We start from the raw sequence: 22,427 nt of genomic DNA, 5'->3' as shown, positions 1-22,427 counted from the left end.
TGTATGTGACGTGGGGGAGGGGGGCTGAGACATGTATGTGACGGGGGGAGGGGGGCTGAGACATGTATGTGACGTGGGGGAGGGGGGCTGAGACATGTATGTGACGGGGGGAATGAGAGATGTATGTGACGTGGGGGAAGGGGGCTGAGACATGTATGTGCCGTGGGGGCTGAGACATGTATGTGACGTGGTGGGAGAGGGCAATGAGACATGTATGTGACGTGTTGGGAGGGGGCAATGAGACATGTATGTGACGTGTTGGGAGGGGGCAATGAGACATGTATGTGACGTGGTGGGAGGGGGCAATGAGACATGTATGTGACGTGGTGGGAGGGGGCAATGAGACATGTATGTGATGTGGTGGGAGGGGGCAATGAAACATGTGACGTGGGGGTGGAGACTGAGACCTGTATGTGACACTGGGGGAGGGGGGCCTGAGACATGTATGTGACACTGGGGGGAGGGGGGCCTGAGACATGTTTGTGACACTGGGGGAGGGGGGCCTGAGACCTGTATGTGACACTGGGGGAGGGGGGTCTGAGACCTGTATGTGACACTGGGGGAGGGGGGCCTGAGACCTGTATGTGACACTGGGGGAGGGGGGCCTGAGACATGTATGTGACACTGGGGGAGGGGGGGTCTGAGACCTGTATGTGACACTGGGGGAGGGGGGGTCTGAGACCTGTATGTGACACTGGGGGAGGGGGGGTCTGAGACCTGTATGTGACACTGGGGGAGGGGGGGTCTGAGACCTGTATGTGACACTGGGGGAGGGGGGCCTGAGACCTGTATGTGACACTGGGGGAGGGGGGCCTGAGACCTGTATGTGACACTGGGGGAGGGGGGCCTGAGACCTGTATGTGACACTGGGGGAGGGGGGCCTGAGACATATATGTCTGGATAGTGCACAGAAGTCTGTAGACTCAGATGGCCATTTTCTGGCACAGTAGAGAAGGCAGAAGCAGGCATATGATGGGTCGCAGTGGACATCCCTGTCTGTCTCAGGTTTGGTATATTTAGGGCCAAGGATCCTGTTGGATTTCTTCAGCACTTGTCTCTTCTGTCCCCCATATCTCTGACCTCTCCTAGAATGATTCCAGTCTTGTTTGGTAGCCATGCCATTGTTGTTGTCCCAGGCTGTACTCTGTGTGGAGCGGATCGTTTATAAAGAATAGTCACATTTGTTGGTTGCCTGCTTAGAAAATCTGGTTGTTTGCCGGCTGTCTTCCTTTGTTGTGTAAGGTGGACAATGCTGACATTTCTGATTCGGTGGTTTCCTTTAAGTGGTGTCATTGGAGGTTTTAGTCCAGGTAGAATATTTGGGTTTCTGTTCATGTCACAGAAGCTATTGTTGTTGTTGCATCTCTGGTGTATATCACAGGAATCCGTTTTGACAGGTGGAGCAAACACAAAATGAAGCTGTAGCCAATGGCATCCAATCAAACTTCAAGAATCATAGCCCCTTATTGCTGACCATAGATTAGAGTGGATGGTCCGCTTTGTCCTCTACAAAGACATTTTAAAAATAAAAAAGGGCCCGCTGTGAATTGTAAACAAATAAAATCCATCCATTTACCTGCTACATCACCCTTCCCTTCATCTCTTCCATGTATATACAAACTAAATAAATTGATACAAAAACTCTTCTCCAGCCAAGTTCTCCTGCACTAAAACTGTTACATTTTTGTAGCCGATTTGAAACCACTTAGCTTTTCAGGATAAGGCCCCTCTCACACGGCTGTTCCAATCAGGTCTGCTTGTAGGTTTTTCTGGTGGACCTGATCAGAAGGTTCATGAATCCCTATGGATGGGCAGGTGTAAATGGACTTGTGTCTGTTTACACTGACCTACCTCCGGTTCCAATTGGGTCAGCTAAAAAAGAAAAACGGAAGGGGATCCGTCCATTGCTATTTAGCTGGATTGGAGGGTGGTTGGTGTAAATGGACATTGAAGTTCCTTTACATCCGGCCACTCATAGAGCAGAGTAGGCTCCTCTCTGCAGAAACTGAGCCGACACGGACCTGTCATCAAAAGTATCCTGTTCTCTTTGTATTGTTTCCTTTGCGTGAAATCCCTGGTTTTCCTGTCAGTCCCTCTGCTTTCCTATTAAAAACTGACCACACTAGGCAGGAGAACACAGAGTGGTCAGTTCTCTAGCTATGCTGAGAACTCAGCCTTTTCTCCTCTAATGATGAGATTTGGCCTGACAATCCCCCACCCACACCTCCCCTTCCCAAACAGCCTTTCACTGGGAAGTTCAGTGTTCTGCTGTTTCTCCTCCCCTCAGCTCTTATGCAGCTGAGAACATAGGGCATGTTATAAAAAAGGGAAAACGAGTGTTTGCAATGTGTTTTTTTTAAATATCTATACACAAATGTTTTGCCTTTCATTTCTATTTTAAACTGGCTTGTTTCACAAGGTGAGGGTTTACATATACTTTAATGCTGGCTTATACTCGCCTTCTCTTTGCTCCCCTACCCTCTGTTCAAAATTTTGTGTACTTCTGGATATGGGGCAACCTGTGACTTGCTTCATTTCCTCCAAAATAAGTGTGTTAGGTGATAGGCTCATACTAGGATTGACCTAGATCTTACATAGTTCTTTATTCCTTTCATTTCTATTGGTGAATGGAGAAGTAGGGGAGGGAAGAGAATGTGAGTATATGCTGTGGCATGGCTGACTTTAAAGTGAACCCATTACTTCCTATATAGGCAAAGCATCATTTCACTTTAGGAGCATTTTAAGCAGGGAGGGAGAATCCGATACCTGTTGAGTCTCAAATAAGTTCCAACAGGCTCCTAGCTTTGAGACATTTCCACTAGTAGAAATGGAAAGCTATACTCATGAGCACTGTGTCTGAAGGTATACCTTGTCTTGTTAGAGATGTAGGCTGTAAATCTGATCCTTGCTTTACAAAGAGTGTCACTGACCAGGAGAACCCATGCAGCCAGTGAAGCACCGGGGCTCTGGTGAGCACCATCCAGAGTTTGTATCTATAAAACAGAAGTCAGTAAGGGCAGTGCCCTTATTTGTATCATGATTAATTCGATTTAAAAGTAGCTTACCTAAGAGGAACAATGCAGATTAGTATGGAGGCTGCTATTGCTGACCTGGCTGTCATGCTAATCCAGTGGCTCCAATAGGTCATCTCTTAAGAACGCTGGACTCCTTAGACATCGTGTTGTTGCAGCAATGTGTGTTAATTTTGTTGATGTGATGTGGTGATGTTCATTCTGAATGGCATCCCAATGCACCTCGTGATGGACACTGCATTTACAGTAGTGCACAGGTCAGTCAGCAGGTGTGTTAGGATGCCATTCTGATTGATTAGCATTGTATCGTGCCATTGCACATAATGATTATTATTTGTGAATTCTGCCCTGTCCTGGGTCAGTGATTTAGACAATATTCAAACCAAGGACAGCCATGAAACTAGTATTCATAAAAGTTGAAGAGTAGTGGTCAGTTTAGGTTTTCATTTCAGCTCTTTGCAATTATAAAAAGAATGCTGAGCAGTCAAGATGTCTTTGGCTAGCTTGGGGGAACATTAGTAGCAGTAGACACCCTGGGGTTTATTTACTAAAGCTGGAGAGTCCAAAATCAGACTCACTTCTGCATAGAAACCAATCAGCTTCCAGGTTTCATTGCCAAAGCTTCATTGAACAAGCTGAGGTTAGAAGCTGATTGGTTTCTATGCAGAAGGGAGTCTGATTTTGGACTCTCCAGCTTTAGTAAATAAACCCCCCTATGTCAGCTGCTGTCTAAGGAATATTCAGCCATTAAGGTCTTCCTTTTTATTTTTTCCCTCGGCACGTGCTGAGGCTGTCTGCCCATGTCTTCTCATTGCATCATAGAAGCACAACCCTTAACTGTAGGAAGCAGGACATGTCTGTGGTGGTTTACATTACATCTACCGGTGTGTACACTCCAATGAAGCCCTAAGGTGTGCATGGAACACAGTCTACTTGCTCAGAGCTCCAGTGTTTTATCCAGGAATTGCTTTAATACACAAATCCAACCCTCTTCTTTGTATCTGCAATCTGGGAACCCTTACTTCTGATGCAGGAGAGCTGCTCCCAAGCTGTAGGCTACTTGCTGTGTCTCACAAAATCCATAGTAGAAGGTTTCTTATGGCCACCAATCAGACTCAAACCTACAACTAGAAGTCTAATTGTGAATGGTGATATAGGAAACAAAGAAGAAGGAAGGTACAGAAAGCACACTCCCAGTAATCCTGAATTAATGCTGGAGTAGATTACACAAAATTCAAATTCTAGTAAATTGAGTGACATTTCTGACTTTATTGCAGTTGTAGTGTTTACTGGGTAGAATTAGTATCCCACTGATGGCATTCTTTTATTGCCGGGAATTGTTCTTTTAAACCCTGAAACTTTAGGGACCCTTTCACATGGGACGGACTCTGTTTGGAACAGCAGGGGGTCTGTCCACTGATCCCCTGCTGATCAGAGCAGATGGATGACAGATGCATGTCCACTCAGTAAAGGCCCCTTTCACACAAAGGGTCTGATCAGGGCTGCCTCTCAGTTTTCAGGTGGACTTGATCGGATGGTCCATTCACCCCTATGGACTGTTGGTTATAAACGGACTTGTCTGTTTACACCCACCTACCTCTGATCCAATAAAAAATGGAAGGGATTTGTCCTCCTTCGTTTAGGCAGATCGGTGGGCAGTCGAGTGTACACAGACAGTCCGTGTACACCTGGCCTCCCATAGAGCAGAGCGTGCTCTGACTGTGTCTGCTGTGCATATACTGAGTGGACACAGATGGCTCATTTGTCCGCTCTGCTCTGATCAGCAGAGGATCAGCAAACCGTTCCCCTGCTGATCAAAATGGAGTCTCCTTTCCTTGTGAAAGGGGCCTTATGCAGAGGGGGCAAAGACAGAGCCCACTGTCTGTACCCACTATGGGCGGCTGGCTGTAAATGGACTCCGCTATCTATTTACACCCTACTGCCCTCCGATCCGATCCACCTAGGTGGAGGGGGGGACAGATCCCCTTCTGTTTGTTGTTGGTTTGCTGGACCGGCTCTGATTGGAGGTTCATTGGTGTCAACAGACACAAGTCCAATTACACCTGCCTGTCCATAGGGGTGAATGGAGGGTCTGAATTATTATTATTATTATTATTCAGGATTTGTATATCAGGTCTGCTTGGAAAACTGAGAGACAAACCAGATCAGACGCTTACTGCTGGGGTTTACTCAGCTTTTTCAAGCATTGCTCAACCTGTCCTCTGAAAGCCCAGCAATGTATGGGTATCAGATGTTTTTCTAATTTCAGTTATAATGAAAGGACAAGCATTTGGGCGTGCAAGCATGGGTGGTGTAAGTATGCATTCATTTATCACTTGCTTATCATGAGTGTGCCCACTCATGTAACAAAAATCTTAAGTCTCTGTCTCTCTTTTCAATATTGAGTTTCAGATTATTGTTGTACTTCGAGACACCTGAGCCATGTTGCTGGATACAGAGCTGTGCTGTGTCTTGGCCTCTTAAGATTTTTTTGAATGTGGCGCTCCAGCTGATCAGATATTATAAATTGGAAGAAAAAAAAAAAAAAAATATATATATATATATATATATATATATATATATATATATATATACACACACACTTTATTTTTTACATATTTCCATTTGTTTTAAATAAGTCTTTTAATGCAGTTTTGCCTCTGAGTACAGATTGATGTTTGCAGCAAAAATAGTTTTCTCTCTGCTGTTCTGAGTGTACAATCCAGCAAACTGCAATAAATAAAAATCAGTAGATTGGACAGTCACTTTGTACATTGTAAATTGTAAAATGTACAAAATCGCATTGTAAAATCTGCATAGATATTTTTCAGACTCGTCTATTTACTGTGCAGTGTGGTTCCTGCTTCTAGCCCATATGTTACTGCTGTATCCTATAGGGATGTAGGGGCCAGCGGATGGAACCACAGTGCACAAGCATATGACCCTTTTCGTGGATATTGAATGCTGAGGAGTCCAGTGGAGGCTGCAGCCTAGAGAAGGGACTATACTACCTCTTACATCAAAAAAAAGCTGCAGTTGGTTTCTAGAATACGAACAACATGGTCTAAAACATTGTAATTTCTGTCATAAGGATCAGTAGCCACATTTGTTTCATATTTTTCTTTCTTTCTGGCCTTTAAATCCACAGTATGTGAGCCCAGTTGGCTGTCCACACTCCTTTCAGTAGTCTCAAACCACGACCTCTCTCAGCCTAGAAGGACTCTACAAATTTATACAAAGCCATACTTGCCATTTTTCATGCCTGAGTGTGACAACGTCATATGATGATGCAGTATTTCTATTCTGTAGAGCGCAGGGATTTGTATGAGGTGTACCATTACTATGATGGTAGTTATTTTTCAATGCTGACATTCACAGAACTGGTGGGTAAAATCGAGAGCATCCTGGGAGCAGTTCTTATGGGCTGACATCATTGCTTGGCACTCACAGAAGATATTTCTGTTACAGAATATTCTACTGTAATGTATGAGACCTCAGGGGAATTAGAAAGGAACTGCAGTGAGTGCTGATATAACACCGATGGCTCTTACAAGAGCTCATTCCTCTTTTCTCACATTTACTTATTTAAATGAAAAAAGGTGTATGAAATTACACTTTTATTTGCAAGTAAAATGGCTCTTTTCAAAAAACGTACAAGAACCCTAGATAAAACTGTATTTTATAATTCCTAGTTGTATGTTAAGTGGCATAGGATGAAGTAATTCAGGTATATTGGGTTCCTAGATTGTAAGCTCTAATGAGCAGGGCCCTCTGTTTCCTCTTGTACCAAGTTGTATTGTAACTGTAATGTCTACCTTCATTTTGTAAAGCGCTGCGCAAATGTTGGCGCTATATAAATCCTGTATAATAATAATATTAATTGGGTTATGCTACTGCCTTCAGGAGATTGAAATCTGGCAAATAAAGCTGTGAGGGGAGCCTAGTATAAATCCTTCCACTCCCATCATGCCTCAGTTTTGTTAGTGTCTTAAGAAAATGGATGTCTTCTCTCCTTTGGGAGAAGCAAAACCTTTTCTTTACTTTTTATCAAGATTCAGTTGCTGCAGGGCCAGAAGGATCTTATTTTGCAGCTTTTTGGATCAGCTGATCGTTGGCATTGCCACGGAAGATGTACCCAGACCCCACTATGAGGAAGAAGCATGGCTGAGCCGTAATTGTGTCCTTGAGCACTGTACTCTGTTGAAGGCACTCTCCTGGACACATATGTGAAAATGTGAGTCAGCTGCAGAGAGGTTTACAGGTCCAGGGATGCAGGGCATTCATCTGGTGGAGCCCTGTTCCTGAAGACACTCTTGGGAGTGTACACACTGGAGGAGCGAAGACTAGTGGAAGCAGCATGTTCCGTGAATCTTTCTTCTATATACCCTGTGTGCTGGTGTAAGAACCATAGGACCTCTCAAGAACTCAACTGAATTGAGTATTGGCTTTTTCCCTTGTGAGCAGGGAGCTCTTTCATTGCCCTTCTTCTTCCCCTAAGGGGTTAACATGAGGTACTTTGGCTTCCATGCTGCTGGTCGTATGGCCAGTGGCTGGAAGTTATGCCATATTTGAATTTTTGCACTCTAGCATCCTTCTGCTGCTTTGCATGCTCTTTGATCCTGCTGCTCCTTCACCGGCCTCCTCCCGTGGTTCTCACTGCACTGGTGTGTGCCTTTTTCTGATGCATGCACAGACCTTGTTGCCTTCCTGCTATCTCCTCCAGTGTACTGCTTCTACAATCTCTCAATGTTCACCTTTGTTCCCTTATAGACACCTGGTCATGGATGGCATTAACCCTTCCTTCTCAAACATCAGTTTGTGAATATCCCTTTGTGGGTGATACTTCACTTTTTTACATAGAGAGGCAGATCATAAGCACTAGGGTGGCGGTCTTGGTGGCCTTGCCAGCTTCAAATTTTTTAATAATGCCAAGAAATTTTGCAGTGCAATACCTAAAGGAACCAGACACCAATAGCCCGGACCACTGTCCTTCCACACTCCTGAGTCTTCCCTATCCTTTTCAAGGTTAACTCCCTCCTCTGTCTTATCAGCTGGGGATCAAGAGGATTCTCCACTATCCTTATTTGAGGAGTTGGCAACAGGAAGAGTCTCAATCCACAGACATAACTTCAAAAACCTTAAGGATACCATATCGGTCCTTATTGTCGCAGTCCAAACATGCATATACTCTGAACTATCTGCATCAGCTATATTCAAAGTTACCAACTCGGGTTCTCTTAAAAGTCCTAAAACTGAAACTTTGTTTCACTAATCCACAAGTTTTCCTCACAATGAGGGCTCTCCCACACTTGTCAGATTTGGAGGGACATCTGCTGACCTTTGCACAGATCTCTGATCCTAGGACATTTCAGGGGTTTGGGTTCAGAGCATTGTATCCAGAGGCGGCAAGCTGGAATTTCAGCCTCTTCCTGTACCCAACATTATGTTGTTGAAATTGACAGCATTCTGCAAAGTTTGTCAGATCTCCACACTGCTCTCTCAATGGGTTATTATTATTATACAGATTTATATAGCGCCAACAGTTTGCTCAGCGCTTTACAATATAACGGGAGACAATACAGCAACAATACAGTTCAATACAAGAGGGATAGGAGGGCCCTGCTCCTTGGAGCTTACAATCTAGGAGTTATAGCCATTGTCCCAGAAAATGAAAGATTCCACGGTATTATTTCCAGGTTCTAGGGTTTTTATTCAAACCTGTTCATCGTTCCCAAGGCCAAAAGAGCATTTGCCTCATACAGGTTCTCAACGCCTTTCTCAGGGTACCAAAACTCATGGAATCTGCCAGGTTCTTAATTGCTTCCATCTGTTTGTGAGAACTTCTAGCCTCTGTGAACCTTAAGGATGCCTACTTGCATGTCCTCATCTTCCCAATGCATCCTTGCTATCTATGTTTTTGCAATGGGCACAAAACATTACCAGTTTTTTGCCATTTCCCTTTGGTCTGTCCGCTGCACATTGAGTTTTCATCAAAAGTACTAGCCTCTGTTCTTGTTCTCCTTTTCTCTCAGGTAATTCACATAGTGGGAAATGACCACCCTCTGACTGATCTCCAGAAGTCACCACTGGCACCATCACATCACTTGGAGTGTCTGGGCGTGATCCTGGATACACCATGTCCAAGGTTTTCCTTCTGCAGGACATAATGCAGACCCTCTGCTCCCAGATTTGGAATCAGCAGTACAGGAGCCAACCAACCACCCACGTTTGCATGGGAGTTCTGGGCTTAATGGTGGCTTCTTTCAAAGCAGTTCTATATGCCCAGTTTTACTCCAGACCATTGCAACTACACTTGATCTACAAAACCAGGCCTACATTGGCCTGGGGGATCACAAGTCCAGCCCTGGAGTCAGAGATATCCTCCCTCCCATTCAACTGCAAGGTTCTCATGATGGATGCCTGTCAGGCTGGGTATAAGTCCTCACTGTTCTCTTAGTGCGAGGGACTTGATCGGAGGGAAAACTCATCTCTCGATCAATATACAGTAGCACAGAGCAATTTAGTTAGGCCCCTTTCACACAATCAGTCCAATCCGGACGGACCCGATTGGACACCTCCATTCTCCTTCATGGACCGGCGGATTTAAATGGATTTGTGTCTGTTTACACAAGTCTACCTCCAATCTGATCCACTAAAAGCAAATGGAAGGAGATTAATTCCCATCCATCTGGGCGGATCAGATTTGAGGACAGGCAGGTGTAAACAAACAGCCGGTCCTTTTACATCTGACTTTCCATACAGTAGAGCAAGCTTTGTCCATGTCCACTCCACTTATGCATCATCTGCCCATTCCGCTCTGCTCAGCAGACAGATCCCCCCCTAAGCAGGAAAATTTTACCCGGTGTGAAAGGGGCCTTATCCATTCAACACTAGACCTCTTAGTTTCAAGGTTGTCCAACCAGGATCCAGTCAGACAGTTCCATGGCAGTGGCTTACATAAACCATCAGGTAGGAACTAGGAGTCTTGCAGCTCAAAGGGAAGCGGCAGATCAGATCCTGGCTAGGACCCTATATCTGCTGTGCACATTCCAGGCTTGGAAAATTGGCAGCTTTCCTCAGTTGTCAACTCACAGAGAATGTTCTCTTAGCCCCCAAGGTGTTTCAAGACACAGTAGGGTGCCAAATGTGTACCTTCTGACTAGGTTCAGCCTTGGGATCCTCTAGCCTTCATAGTGGATGCTCTGGTAACGCTGTGGGTTCAGTTCAAACTGACCTATACTTTTCCTCCTTTGAAACTCCTTCCTCTCCTGCAGCGCAGGATCAAGATGGAGGGCATGCTAGTTATTTTCATCAAAACAAACTGGTCCAGGTGGACTAGGTACTCGGACTCTCCCAGATCATCCAGATCTTCTTTTACAATGACCCATTTATCATACTGCTTTTAATGCATTCTCTACATTAAGGTAAACAAAACCCTAGTATCTTTCAGTGCATCTGATATCCAAAGCATTCCCTTTTCCCTACTGATCTGTGTTGCTTCCCTGAATTTCTGTATTCTTGAGGCAGCAGAGCGTTAGGCACCTGCTGCCTTTAGACCAAATGCTAGGGAAGGTGGGGGTTGCTGGATGCTGTGTGTGTCTGTGAATGCACACAGCATCGGCTAGGAGCTTGCCTGCATGGGTATTTCCTAGGTTGTCCTTATAACTTTGTTTGCCAGTGTCCATTCTCCTGATGGCAGCAATATAACCCACTGTATGTGATTTACTTAATCCTGTTTCCCTTAAGGTATGCCAAGAAAAGGATTTTACTTTAAGTCAAAAATCCTGTTTGTTAAAATAATAGCAGAAAGCTGCACAGCAGGTGGAGTATAAACAGTTATCTGATATATTCGACCTTGATCCCTGGCTCACACTGATGCTAATCTGATGTGGTTCAGATGTGTTCCAAAAGGCATAGATTTGCATGTCAAGTGAAATAACATTGTTTTCTATGAAGGCTGTTCATATCTATGCGGTACTATTCTGATGAGGCTAAAAAAAGGGTCCTGTGTGTGTTTCGTGCAGTGCGATTCTAAGCTCTATAGATTATTAAAATTGCATTACATTTGCGGCTGTCAAAGCACAAATCGCACTGTAAATTCACACTCAAAACCACATGCAAATCACACTGCATCCAGTGGGAACCTAGGCTGAGACTAGAGAGAAAAAAGGGGGTCACATGATCATCCTTGGTTTTTATTTTTCGGTTTTTTTTGGTTTTTTTTATGTGCACCAGCTAGTGGAGTCAGTAGGAGCCAGCACATCACTGCAGTAATGCCCACTTCAACAGTGATTTACATTTTGCAGATATCATGCTTATCTAAGGCAGCCTTTCTCAACCAGGGTGCCTTGGCAACATGTCTAAAAATTGCCCAAAACATGTATACAAGCCAACGGGTGGAGCAAGCCTGTCTTTTAGTTAAACAAAGCCACAGGTTTTCATTGTGCATTATTATGACCTTCTATCCGCCAGCGTCCTGACAACCAATGACATCAGTTGATGAGGAGGATGTCAACTGCCTGTACAGCATCCTAGTTTAACCCTCCCCCGCCCCTCTCCATCAGGCTGGGGTCACATTAGCTCAATGATGGATAAACACTGAGGGAGAAGAGAAACATTGGAATACTAGTCAGTACCAGTGGGCAAAAGTGTTTTTGCTTTGAAAGAATAAATGACCTCTAATGTTGGGTGTCCTACATGTGTGGATGTTGCTGCGTTATATAAAACTATTAGAATCGTTTTTCACATTTTAGGATGGGGTGACCTTTTAAAATTATGGACAGTCTTGAGGCACCCCATTTTAGAATGGGGTGCCTCAAGACTGTCCATGATTTTAAAGGGTGCCTCGGGACTGTCCATAATTTTAAGGGGTGCCTTGAGTGAAAAAAGGTTGAGAAACACTGATCTAAGGTAATGCATACAGCTTTGCCTAAGGGTACATTTACCCTTGAGAATGCACCAGCAGTCTGTTTACATGCGAGCACCCCAGTGGGGATTCCCACAATTAGCTGTAAGAGGCAGCCCCATTGAAATCAAACAGAGGCTGCCAGTTCCTGCAGCTGCTTGTGTCCAGGGTCGATCGCTGCGTGAACAATTGCATGTGAATGGGCACGATTAGCTGTGGGAGCTGATAGCTTCCCTTTGCTTTCAATTGGGCTGGCTCTCACAGCTACTTGTGGGAATCCCCGCTGGGGTTCTTGCATGTCATTGGACTGCAGGTGTATTCGCAAGTGTGAATGCACCCTTTGGGCACGTTCACACTTGACTTTATTTCTAATGCTTGCCAAACGCCCCTATAGCATTTGACAGGCATTTGGGAAGCGTTTTTAACGCTCCTCAAACGCTACCAAAGCACCCCATGCACGGTTTTGGGGCGGTTGATAGGCGTTTGCCAAGCATTAAAACCGCACCACAAACTCCTATAAAGAAGTTAAATGGTATTATGGCTCCGCAACCACACCGCAAACGCCTGCCAGGCATTTGCAGAGCGGCACCATAGACTTAAATGGGAGGCTTCAACTCCTCCTGACTCAACACGAGGCGTCAGTTTTGCCACGACGCTAACGCTTCCGTGTGAACAGCACTGTGTGCTGCCATGTGCAGAATTTTCATAGGTGTTTGAGAAGCATTAAAAACGCTTCCCAAACGCCTGTCTGATGCCTGCTGACAAAGCTAGTGTGAAATGAGCCTAAATGTGCCCAGTAAAAGATAATAAACCAAATGCTGTGCTGCATGTGTTTAAAATCAAGATCACGCTGCACAGCATGAGACACTAGACTTATCTACCCTTCTACACTCCTTTTATAAAGAGTGGATTATACAGCACAAATTACCCAATACAGTAAGGAGCACAGCAAGTCGTTTGCACTCACTGAGAAACAACACTTACAACTTGCTTACAATTACAACTACTTACAATACATTGCAGCTGAGGAGTGTGCAAAGAAAGAAGGCAGGTTCTTCATCCACATGAAACTGGTTGTCTGAAAGTTGTGTGCACCACCAGGACACAGCAGCAGTGATTAACACCCTTTGTAGACCAGGAGATGTAGCCATGACACTCAGTGAGTCTTGTGGCAAGCTGGGAGTCTTGGGACAAGAAGTATGCCTGCCGCAAAACCCTTCAAAGAAAATTTAGAGGCACATGGTGAGCAGGGGAACAGTTTTGTGAATGATCGCTTCTCGGCCTTTTGGCTAAGATCAAGTGTAGTATCTGTTCTTATCAGTGTCCAGTGGGGGTGCTCCCGGCCATTCTAGCTTTGTGGGGATGGCTGTTGTATAGTACCCTCACTGGTATGATGGGGGTTCGGAAGGCTAGACCGGAGGGACAGAAACCAGGGAGCGCCATGATTCGTACTGGGGCCTTGGGAGTAATTCCTCTGGGAAAGCTGGAAAGACCCAGTACCTCCTGATTTGGACGGATCTACCTTGGTCTGGCCAGGGGCTGGGAAGGCAGAGAGTCCGCAAACACGGTGCCCCCTGAGTAGTTGCCTCAGGGGTGCTCTGAGTAGCACTTGGGTGTGGGACCCCACGATGCGAATGAGCACATGGTCACCGAGTTTAAACACTTTTTGCACTGCGCCTCTAGGACCGGGCCTTTTGGTCAAGTTTTGGGCAATTTTTTTGCTACAGGCCTCAGGGTCTGGTCAGTGCACAATTTGGGCACGACACTTTTTATTATTTTTATAGATTTATTTAATTATTTATTTATTTATTTTCCTCACCCCACGTTTGTCACTTTTTACTTTTGTGTGTGTTTTTTTTCTCACAGGATGGAGGGTGTGGGTCCTCGGGCCTGCCCTGAAGTCTAGGGGGAGGATGTGTGGCCCTACGGTTCCTTCCTCCCCTGTCCCTAGGGGGTTTTCTCTTCGGGAGAACCCCCTGGCCTAGTACTGGATGTCTGGCTTCGGCTGGGCATAAGGAACGGCGGTCCACCAGGCCTTTTGGCCAGGAGGACCAAATGGGAACCTTGTCCCTGTCAGGAGCTTTGTGCCCCGGGGGATCAGGGTAGTGGTCCAACCCCTTCGGGGGTAGGACAAAGCACACCCTTAAGTGCACTTTTTGTGTGGTGTTTTGCACTTGCACTTTTTTGTGAACACTTACGGGTTTTTTCGTTATAGTTGCACGTTTGCGGACTTAAAAAAAAAAAAAAAAAAAAAAAACAGTTTTGTGAATGAACAGTTTTGCACCAGAGAAAGAGAAAAGATGTCACAAAAACAGGTGAAGATGAAGTTTTTCTTTAAAGGCTAAGTTCACTTATTTGAAAAAAAAAAAACTGCATATAAGTTTTTGCAGGTAAAAAAAAACTGTAATTTATTTTTTTTTCACAGGAGCCTGCACAGCATTGCACCCCCATTCAGTGGATCGCAGATGCAATGTCAGGCTCCTGCACACACTGCCTGCTGCTCTGCTGTTCGTACCTCTGTACAGGCTTTCAGCTCCTGAGCTGTAGTGTGACTGGACTGCACATTTACAGTATATTGAAACTACAAGTCCGTCTGCCACGGTTGCAGGCAGGATTTGAAGTTCAGTTTTTCACTAATTGCTGTGAATAAATGAGGCTGCTGTGCATGTGGAGCTCTGTACAGCCGTGCCATTTTCATCAGGTTTGGGGGAAAGAAACCCCTGCCCGCTGTCACAGGGAGAAGGGCTCTGGCAGTGGGAGGTGGACAAATAGGAATATGTTACACCTTAAATATGGATGTAACATATAACATTCTCCTAAAAGTGAACTTCGTCTTTAATTAAAAAGGAAACCAAGACCAAGCAAATGTGGCCTGCAGATTGTTATCCTAGTCAGAATTCCCCTTTAATCATTATCAGATAACTGTATATACATTTTTTTCTTTTTTTTTTTTTTTGGCAGTGTGCACACGGAAGCCTAGAAGATCCCAAGGTCTTAACACATCATAAGCTAGTCCATGCTGCATCAGAGCGCGTCCTGTCTGACACCAAGACTGTCGCAGAAGAAAACCTTCAGGACAGAGGTGCTTTTTTTTTTTTTTTTCTTTTCTTTGCTGTGGATTGAGGATTAAAACACCTGTGGGGTTTTTTTTTTTTTGCTGGTTTTTCCTCCATTAGGAACATTCATCCTCTCTATTAGTCCCTCCCCTCATGCCAGGGTACTAGGTGTAATTCTGGACTCCGATCTGTCCTTTCAGCCACAAATCGAATCACTGACCAATTCTTGTAGACGTCACCTCGGTAAGATCTCCAACATGCGCCCCCTTTGAACCATTAAAATCACTAAGCAACTTATTCACTCCCCTTTTATCTGTCGCCTTGACTATTGCAACTCCCTCCTCATTGGCCTACCTAAATTGCAGGCTATCCCCTCTTCAGTCTATCATGATTGCTGCTGCCAGACTCATCCACCTTACCAACTGTTCCATGTCTGCTACCCCTCTCTGCCAATCCCTCCACTGGCTTCCCATTGCCCAACGAAGAAAATTCAAAACATTAACAATAACATATAAAGCCATTTATAACTCTGCCCCAAATTACATCACCAATCTTGTCTCCAAATATCACCCAAACCGTCCTCTCCGATCCTCCCAAGACCTACTGCTCTCTAGCTCCCTTGTCTCCTCCTCTCATGCTCGTCTCTAGGAGTTCTCCAGAGCCTCCACAATCCTCTGGAACTCTCTACCCCAATCTGTCCGACTATCAACTACTCTGTCCACTTTTAGGCAATCAATGAAAACTTATCTCTTTAGGGAAGTCTATCCTGCCTTCAGCTAATAACTAAATCAGATTTTTCTCCCATCAGTTCATCCCCCACAGTTATTACCTTTTGTTCCACCATCCCCTCCCTCTTAGATTGTAAGCTCCAAGGACCAGGACCCTCCTAACCCTCTTGTATGGATTTATATCATTGCTGTATTGTCTCCCTTTATATTGTAAAGCACTGAGCAAACTGTTGGTGCTATATAAATCCTGTATAACAATAATATCTCTGTCCTCTCTACAGATGTCTTACTGTTAATTAAGAAGCGCGCACCACCTCCGCCACCCAAGATGGCTGATGTTTCTACAGAGGAGAAGGTGGGTCAGTGTATTTATTTTGCCATTTTTATAGGTTAAAAATAAGTCAGCAGCTACAAACACTGGAGTTGCCTACCTATAATAAAAAGACACTTACCAATCCAGGGATCCAGCCCTGTCCTCACCTTGGCTGGTTCTTTGCCGGTCCCCCAGATCCTCAGTGCCGCTATGATTACTGTGTGATGCCGTCTCTGACTCCCTGCGACTTTACAGCTAACTCCCCACTGCATAAGTTGTGCTGCGCTTTGTAAATAGACACACAGCCTTCTGAGATCTATGATGTGTCGCAGGAGGTTTCAGATAGGGAGGGAGAAAAAGTAGTGCTGTGAAAAAGTATTTGCCCCCTTCCTGAATTTTTATATTTTTTTTAAATGATTAAGCGCATCAAACAAATTTTAATATTACACAAAGATAACCCGAGTAAATACAAAATGCAGTTTTTAAATGATTATTTAATTTATTAAGGGGGAAAAAAACTGTCCAAACCTGTCTGGCCCTATGTGAAAAAGTAAATGCCCCACAAACCTAATAACTGGTTGTGCCACCCTTGGCAGCAACAACGGCAATCAAGCTTTTGCGATAACTGGCAATGAGTCTTTCACATCACTGTGGAGGAATTTTGGCCCACTCTTCTTTGTAGTGTGACAAATATGCAAAGAAAATAAATAAATTAAAAAAAAAAAAAAAAAAAATCAGAAAGGGGGCAAATACTTGTTCACAGCACTGTAGGTGATCTCAGTGGAAGTGGGAGCAGGTACCTGCTCCCTAAAAAAGAAAAAGTGCCAAACATAGAAGAGGAGCGGGAAGGAGGATGATCAGCAAAATTTCCCTTTGAGGACTGGTTCACACTTATGCGGTGCGGAAAACCGTATGTGATTTGGTCAAGAATCGCACGCTTTCCTGTTCAAATAACATGCAGTTCTTTTGCAGTGTGATATGAGCCATTCATTTGGTATGGCTCAAATTGCACAATGCACCCACAGGAAAGGTACAGGACCCTTGTTTTCCACACTGGAATTAGATCGCATGGGCAGTCACACCCATGTGATTTGATGCAGCCAATCACATTGCATTTTGCAAACTGTTTTGGCGGTGTCATAAACGTAACATTGACACCCACAGTATTACACATGAATGGAGTACAATTCTGATCCCATGCAGAAAATGCACAGGAATTGCTGTGAATCCCACACTGCATCAGTGTGAACCTGGCGGTAAGGTGAAGTGGCAAACCGTTTTTAAAAATACAACGGAAATGGCAGGGAAAACAACAATCATCATGTTTGGTTAAACCAAAGTTGCTTGTTTTGCTTTGTTTCCTAAGAAAACAACATAACGTCATTCTTGTTCTTGACAGAGAAAGCAGGAACAGAAAGCACCAGACAAGGATGCCATCCTCAAGGCCACTGGCGGTCTACCTGTTCGCAATGCGGACCGTTCCGTTGCTCATCACAACATGAGAGATGTAAGTGTTTGCTTGCGGTGGAACTGTAGTTGGAAACTCTTCCTTCCCTTTTTTTTTTTTTTTTTTTGTAATTTGGACATTGTGGCACTACATCTTGTTTTTCTTGTACAGTTTCAGACAGAGCTTCGGAAGATTTTGGTGTCCCTTATTGAAGTTGCACAGAAGTTGTTGGCTCTAAACCCTGATGCTGTTGAACTCTTTAAAAAAGCAAATGGTGAGTTGAAGGAGCCAATCCAAATAAAAGTTAGTCCGTGAACTGATGATCTTATTGGCTGGGTATTGGTCACATGACTGGTGTTTGGTTGTACTATTACCCTTGTTATAGTAAACAGTACTCATTTGGAACCCTTCTTTATTTTTCCACAGTGTTGATTGCTTAAAAGCATTACTCTATGCAAATATTTAACACATTTAAATTTAAACACCTGTTAATCTAGTGATGCATTTAGTAGAAAAATTAAACTCATTTCTAAATACATTTTTTGCCTGAACCTGTCTTGATGATAGTCTCCTGTAATCACCTGCACATCAGAATTCATGATGCTTTGCACAGTTATTTTTGGTTCTATCTAAATGTAACTGTAGATATTAGGTGACTTTGGCCTTATGTAGTTGATTTGGAATTGTATCTCCATAAACATGCCGTTATTCTGTTAGGGGATAGGCTGCGGTATCTGTCGGTGGCCTCCCACCTGCATCTCTCCCCATATACACAAACAGGACATGTGGTTGAGCTGAGCTGTCATATGAGTGCACACAATCCTATTGCTTAAGGGTGGACAGATTGTGCACATACCCCTCCACCCCTATAAGTCTGTGAGCTGCTTTATACTGAGCCACGGCGCCACCTGTCTGGAGTTTGCGTGTTCTCCCTGTGCCTGCGGGTACTCCGGTTTCCTCCTACACTCCAAAGACATGCTGGTAGGTTAATTGGATCATGTCTAAATTGGCCCTACTATGTGTATGTATGAATGTGAGTTAGGGACCTTAGATTGTATAATCTAAGATTGATAATATATATGTAATAAATACTGTGATTGTCTGGATTGACACAATATGTGTGCTGCGATTCCTGCATTGTCCATTGAGGAATCTGGGGAAAAATTTGACTACGGAAGCATAAATTTTTGTCAGTGGTCACCTGTCAGATTGGCGAGTATCATTGAGGTAGAGGATGTGGTTCAAAACTGTGTGGAATGCTTGCACACAAAAAAAAAATTAAAATATTGCTCCATTCATGCTATACAGCGCAGATGAACAGATCTCCCACTAAGGCTATTGTATTTTGACAGCCATGCTATTGAGAACAAACTATTGTTATTTGACAGCCAGTCCCGCTCCTCTGCCAAAAAATTCCATCAGGCTTCTTCAAGTCAATTGAACGATCGACTTTTGTACAGCAGAGCAGGGCTGACAGTGCCCTGACAGAATGAATTTCATCTGGTTCCTCAAGAACCAAACAAAATTCGTACAGTGCATGGCCAGTATAAGACTGTATGTGTTTATTAGCCATATCATTTAAGTTACATTTTTTTCCCCAGAGTTCTTCTAAAAGAAATAAGAATTTGTTGATGCATTTTAGTGTCATTTATTGCTTCTGAAGTCATGACAGTGGTGCTTTGCCTGCTCTTACCTTGGTGCACTCTGTGCTATTTGTGGTGATTAAAGCTCCGGGATAATTCTGTCCTGGTGTTATTTACAGTAACATTCCAGTATCTCAAGTAACAGAAGACCATCGCTAGCCTCTTGCTGACTATATATCCTCTATATTTCGTCCTTTCCTCAGCACAAGAGTTTGACTGGTTACAGCAGCTCTGTCACTTGAGGATGATGTTTTATGTTTTTCAAAGACTACATAGGTTCCCAAAGTAATACATTTTAAAAACTGCATCTATTTGTTTCATGGAAATTTCTCTGGCCTTTCTCCTTCAGGGTGACTTATCACCTATTACACAGTTAATTTTTGTTATAACCACACACTTCAGAACTTCTCTGAGAGTGGTTGTCCAGATGACAGGCTTATTCGGAGAGATTGGCAAAATAATAGGCATGTCCAGCTGGGTAAATGTGCTTGATTTCAGATTGTGCTAAATTAGGTATGGAGGCTTCATGTAATGAAATGTGCAAAAAAGAAAAGACTGCAGTGGCCAAAATTATCAGTATCATCTTGATTGGACATACTCCTAATATTTGTAGGATCTCCATACCTGTTTATCTTTGTCATAGTTGCTTTTTTTATTTTTATTTTTTATTTATAGAGCAGGGAAGGATTACAACCCACCCCTGTCTAGTTTTTATTTACTGCTTCCAGAGATCTCTCCTTACTTTGTGACAAAGTGATAGTGGTTTCTAGTGAGCAAAGATCGGCATTAGGGACACAAACAGCATTAAATATTATTTCTGCTTTGATGCAGGTTTTCCATCACTTCTGTCTTGTGAATCCGTTGTTACCATGGCAGTGGAGCCCGAGGCAACAGTAAAAACCTGATAGTGGTTCTGATCCTAGATCAGTCTATCCAAAAAAAGTGTTTTGGTCGCAAACATACATTTTAATGGTACACGGTGTTAGATGTGTATCTTTTTGAATGTAGCAATTATTTGTTGAGCAAGTAATTTTTTTATGCAAAATGTTTTTTTAAAAAGCGACATATTTTACAAATGATCATTTATTACTATCAAAAAATGGCAGAAAAGCTTGGTCCTGATGCCAACAGGGAGTGTGAGCTGCAGTACCCTCAGATTCCCTAAAGGAGGTGAATTGTTCCATAGTTGAATAGAGTCAACTCTAGCAATAATTTGTTCAAAATGAAGATTAGACAACATCCAATTATATTCTATTTATTATGTGGCCTCCAAAATAATATGAATAGGGAGAAAACAAACAGAAAAATCATATATTTTAGTTTATGGTAGTCTAGTGGAGAGGCAAGGTACAGTACAAAGTGGGTCCAGCTTTCCATTAGTCAGTTGGCAGGCTAGATCTCACACTGTGTTCCAAAGGATCTGACTATATGGGCAGTTCCAGAAAATAAGTTGCAGGATGTAGTTCTAGACAGCCTCTAAAACATTGGTCATCAACCCTGGGATACATGGTGTGAAGGTTTTGAGGAGTCAAGTACTACTGAATCAACAGTTTGATGGCAGTCTCACAAACTATAAAGGAACGTGCTTTTCCTAATATTTGTAAAAATCAGTTGCCACTGTTGGGTGAGAGAACAAAGCAATGTCACTATTCTCTTCCCCGGGCTAACCTATTACCGTAGTAGCAGTGGGTAAATGGAGATAGATTAATTTAGTAATAAAAATGTGAGATCAGACCCCTAGCCTCAGGGGCGTCCATAGATACAGTTGCAAGAAAAAGTATGTGAACCCTTTGGGATTACGTGGAGTTTTGCATGAATTGGGCATAAAATGTGCTCTGAACGTCATCTAAGTCACAACAATAGAAGAACACAGTCTGCTGAACATAATACTACACAAACATTAGATGTTGCCATGGTTTAATTGCACATAACATGTAAACATTCACAGTGCAGGGAGGAAAAAGTATGTGAACCTTTGGACTTAATAACTGGTTGACCCTCCTTTGACAGCAATAACCTCAACCAAATGTTTCCTGTAGTTGCAGATCAGACCTGCACAATGATCTGGAGTAATTTTGGACAACTCCTCTTCACAAAACTGTTTCAGTGTAGCAATATTCTTGGGATGTCTGGTGTGAATCGCTCTCTTAAGGTCATGCCACAGCATTTCAATCGGGTTGAGGTCAGGACTCTGACTGGGCCACTCCAGAAGGCGTATTCTGTGCTGTTGCAGCCATTGTTTTGTTGAATGACTTGTATGCTTTGGGTCATTGTCCTGTTGCATCACCCATTCTCTGCGGAGCTTCAGTTGGTGGACAGATGGTCGTACGTTTTCCTGCAAAATGTCTTGATAAACTCTGGAATTTATTTTCCCATCAATGACAACAATCCGTCCAGGCCCTGAGGCAGCAAAGCAGCCCCAAACCATGATGCTCCCTCCGCCATGTTTTACAGTGGGGATGAGGTTTTGATGTTGGTGTGCTGTGCCTTTTTTTCTCCACACATAGTGTTGTGTGTTCTTCCCAAACAACTCAGTCTTGGTTTCATCTGTCCACAGTATATTTTGCCAGTAGTGCTGTGGAACATCCAGGTGCTCTTTTGCAAACTTCAAACGTGCTGCAATATTCTTTTTGGACAGCAATGGCTTCCTCCATGGTGTCCTCCCATGTACTCCATTCTTGTTTAATGTTTTCCTTATTGTAGATGTGTCAACAAAAATGTTAGCATGTGCCAGAGATTTCTGTAGGTCTTTATCTGACACTCTGGGATTCTTCTTTACCTCATGCAGCATTCTCGCTGTGCTCTTGCAGTCATTTTTACAGGACGACAACGCCTAGGGAGAGTAGCAACAGTGCTACACTTTCTCCATTTGTAGACAGTCTGTCTTACCATGGACACATGAACATCAAGGCTTTTGGAGATACTTTTGTAACCCTTTCCAGCTTCATGTAAGTCAACAATTCTTGATCGTAGGTCTTCTGAGAGCTCTTTTCTGCGAGGCATGGTTCACATCAGACAGTGCTTCTTGAAACCAGTAAACCCAAAACAGGTGTGTGTTTTTTAAGGGCAAGACAGCTGTCAGCAACAAATCCAATATCATCCCACTGATTGGAGTCAAGGTTGGCTCACTCCTGGCTCCAATTAGCTCTGGGAGAAGTCATTAAGCTAGGGCCTCACATACTTTTTCCTCCCTGCACTGTAAATGTTTACATGTTATGTGCAATTAAACCATGGCAACATCTAATGTTTGTGCAGTATTATGTTCAGCGGACTGTGTTCTTCTATTGTTGTGACTTAGATGAC

General features: G+C 43.6%; 1 protein-coding gene and 1 pseudogene across 1 annotated transcript in view; both read left to right on the top strand.

Annotated features, from left to right (window-relative positions):
- Positions 1–22,427, top strand: part of UBAC1 (UBA domain containing 1) — a 40,786-nt gene that overhangs the window by 1,499 nt on the left and 16,860 nt on the right. The window contains exons 2-5 of the mRNA XM_089677062.1: positions 14,899–15,019; positions 16,003–16,076; positions 17,434–17,541; positions 17,653–17,755. Coding sequence (XP_089533188.1) covers positions 14,899–15,019; positions 16,003–16,076; positions 17,434–17,541; positions 17,653–17,755 — 406 coding nt within the window. The remainder of the gene's footprint in view (positions 1–14,898; positions 15,020–16,002; positions 16,077–17,433; positions 17,542–17,652; positions 17,756–22,427) is intronic.
- On the top strand, positions 13,207–13,322 carry LOC149462349 (U2 spliceosomal RNA; annotated as a pseudogene).

Source organism: Staurois parvus, unplaced genomic scaffold (assembly GCF_062004578.1).
Source record: "Staurois parvus isolate SC_StPar_1 unplaced genomic scaffold, SC_StPar_1.0 ptg000176l, whole genome shotgun sequence".
Lineage (NCBI taxonomy): Eukaryota > Metazoa > Chordata > Amphibia > Anura > Ranidae > Staurois > Staurois parvus.
The sequence above is the reverse complement of the archived record's forward strand: the minus strand, read 5'-3'. Positions and strand labels throughout refer to the sequence as shown.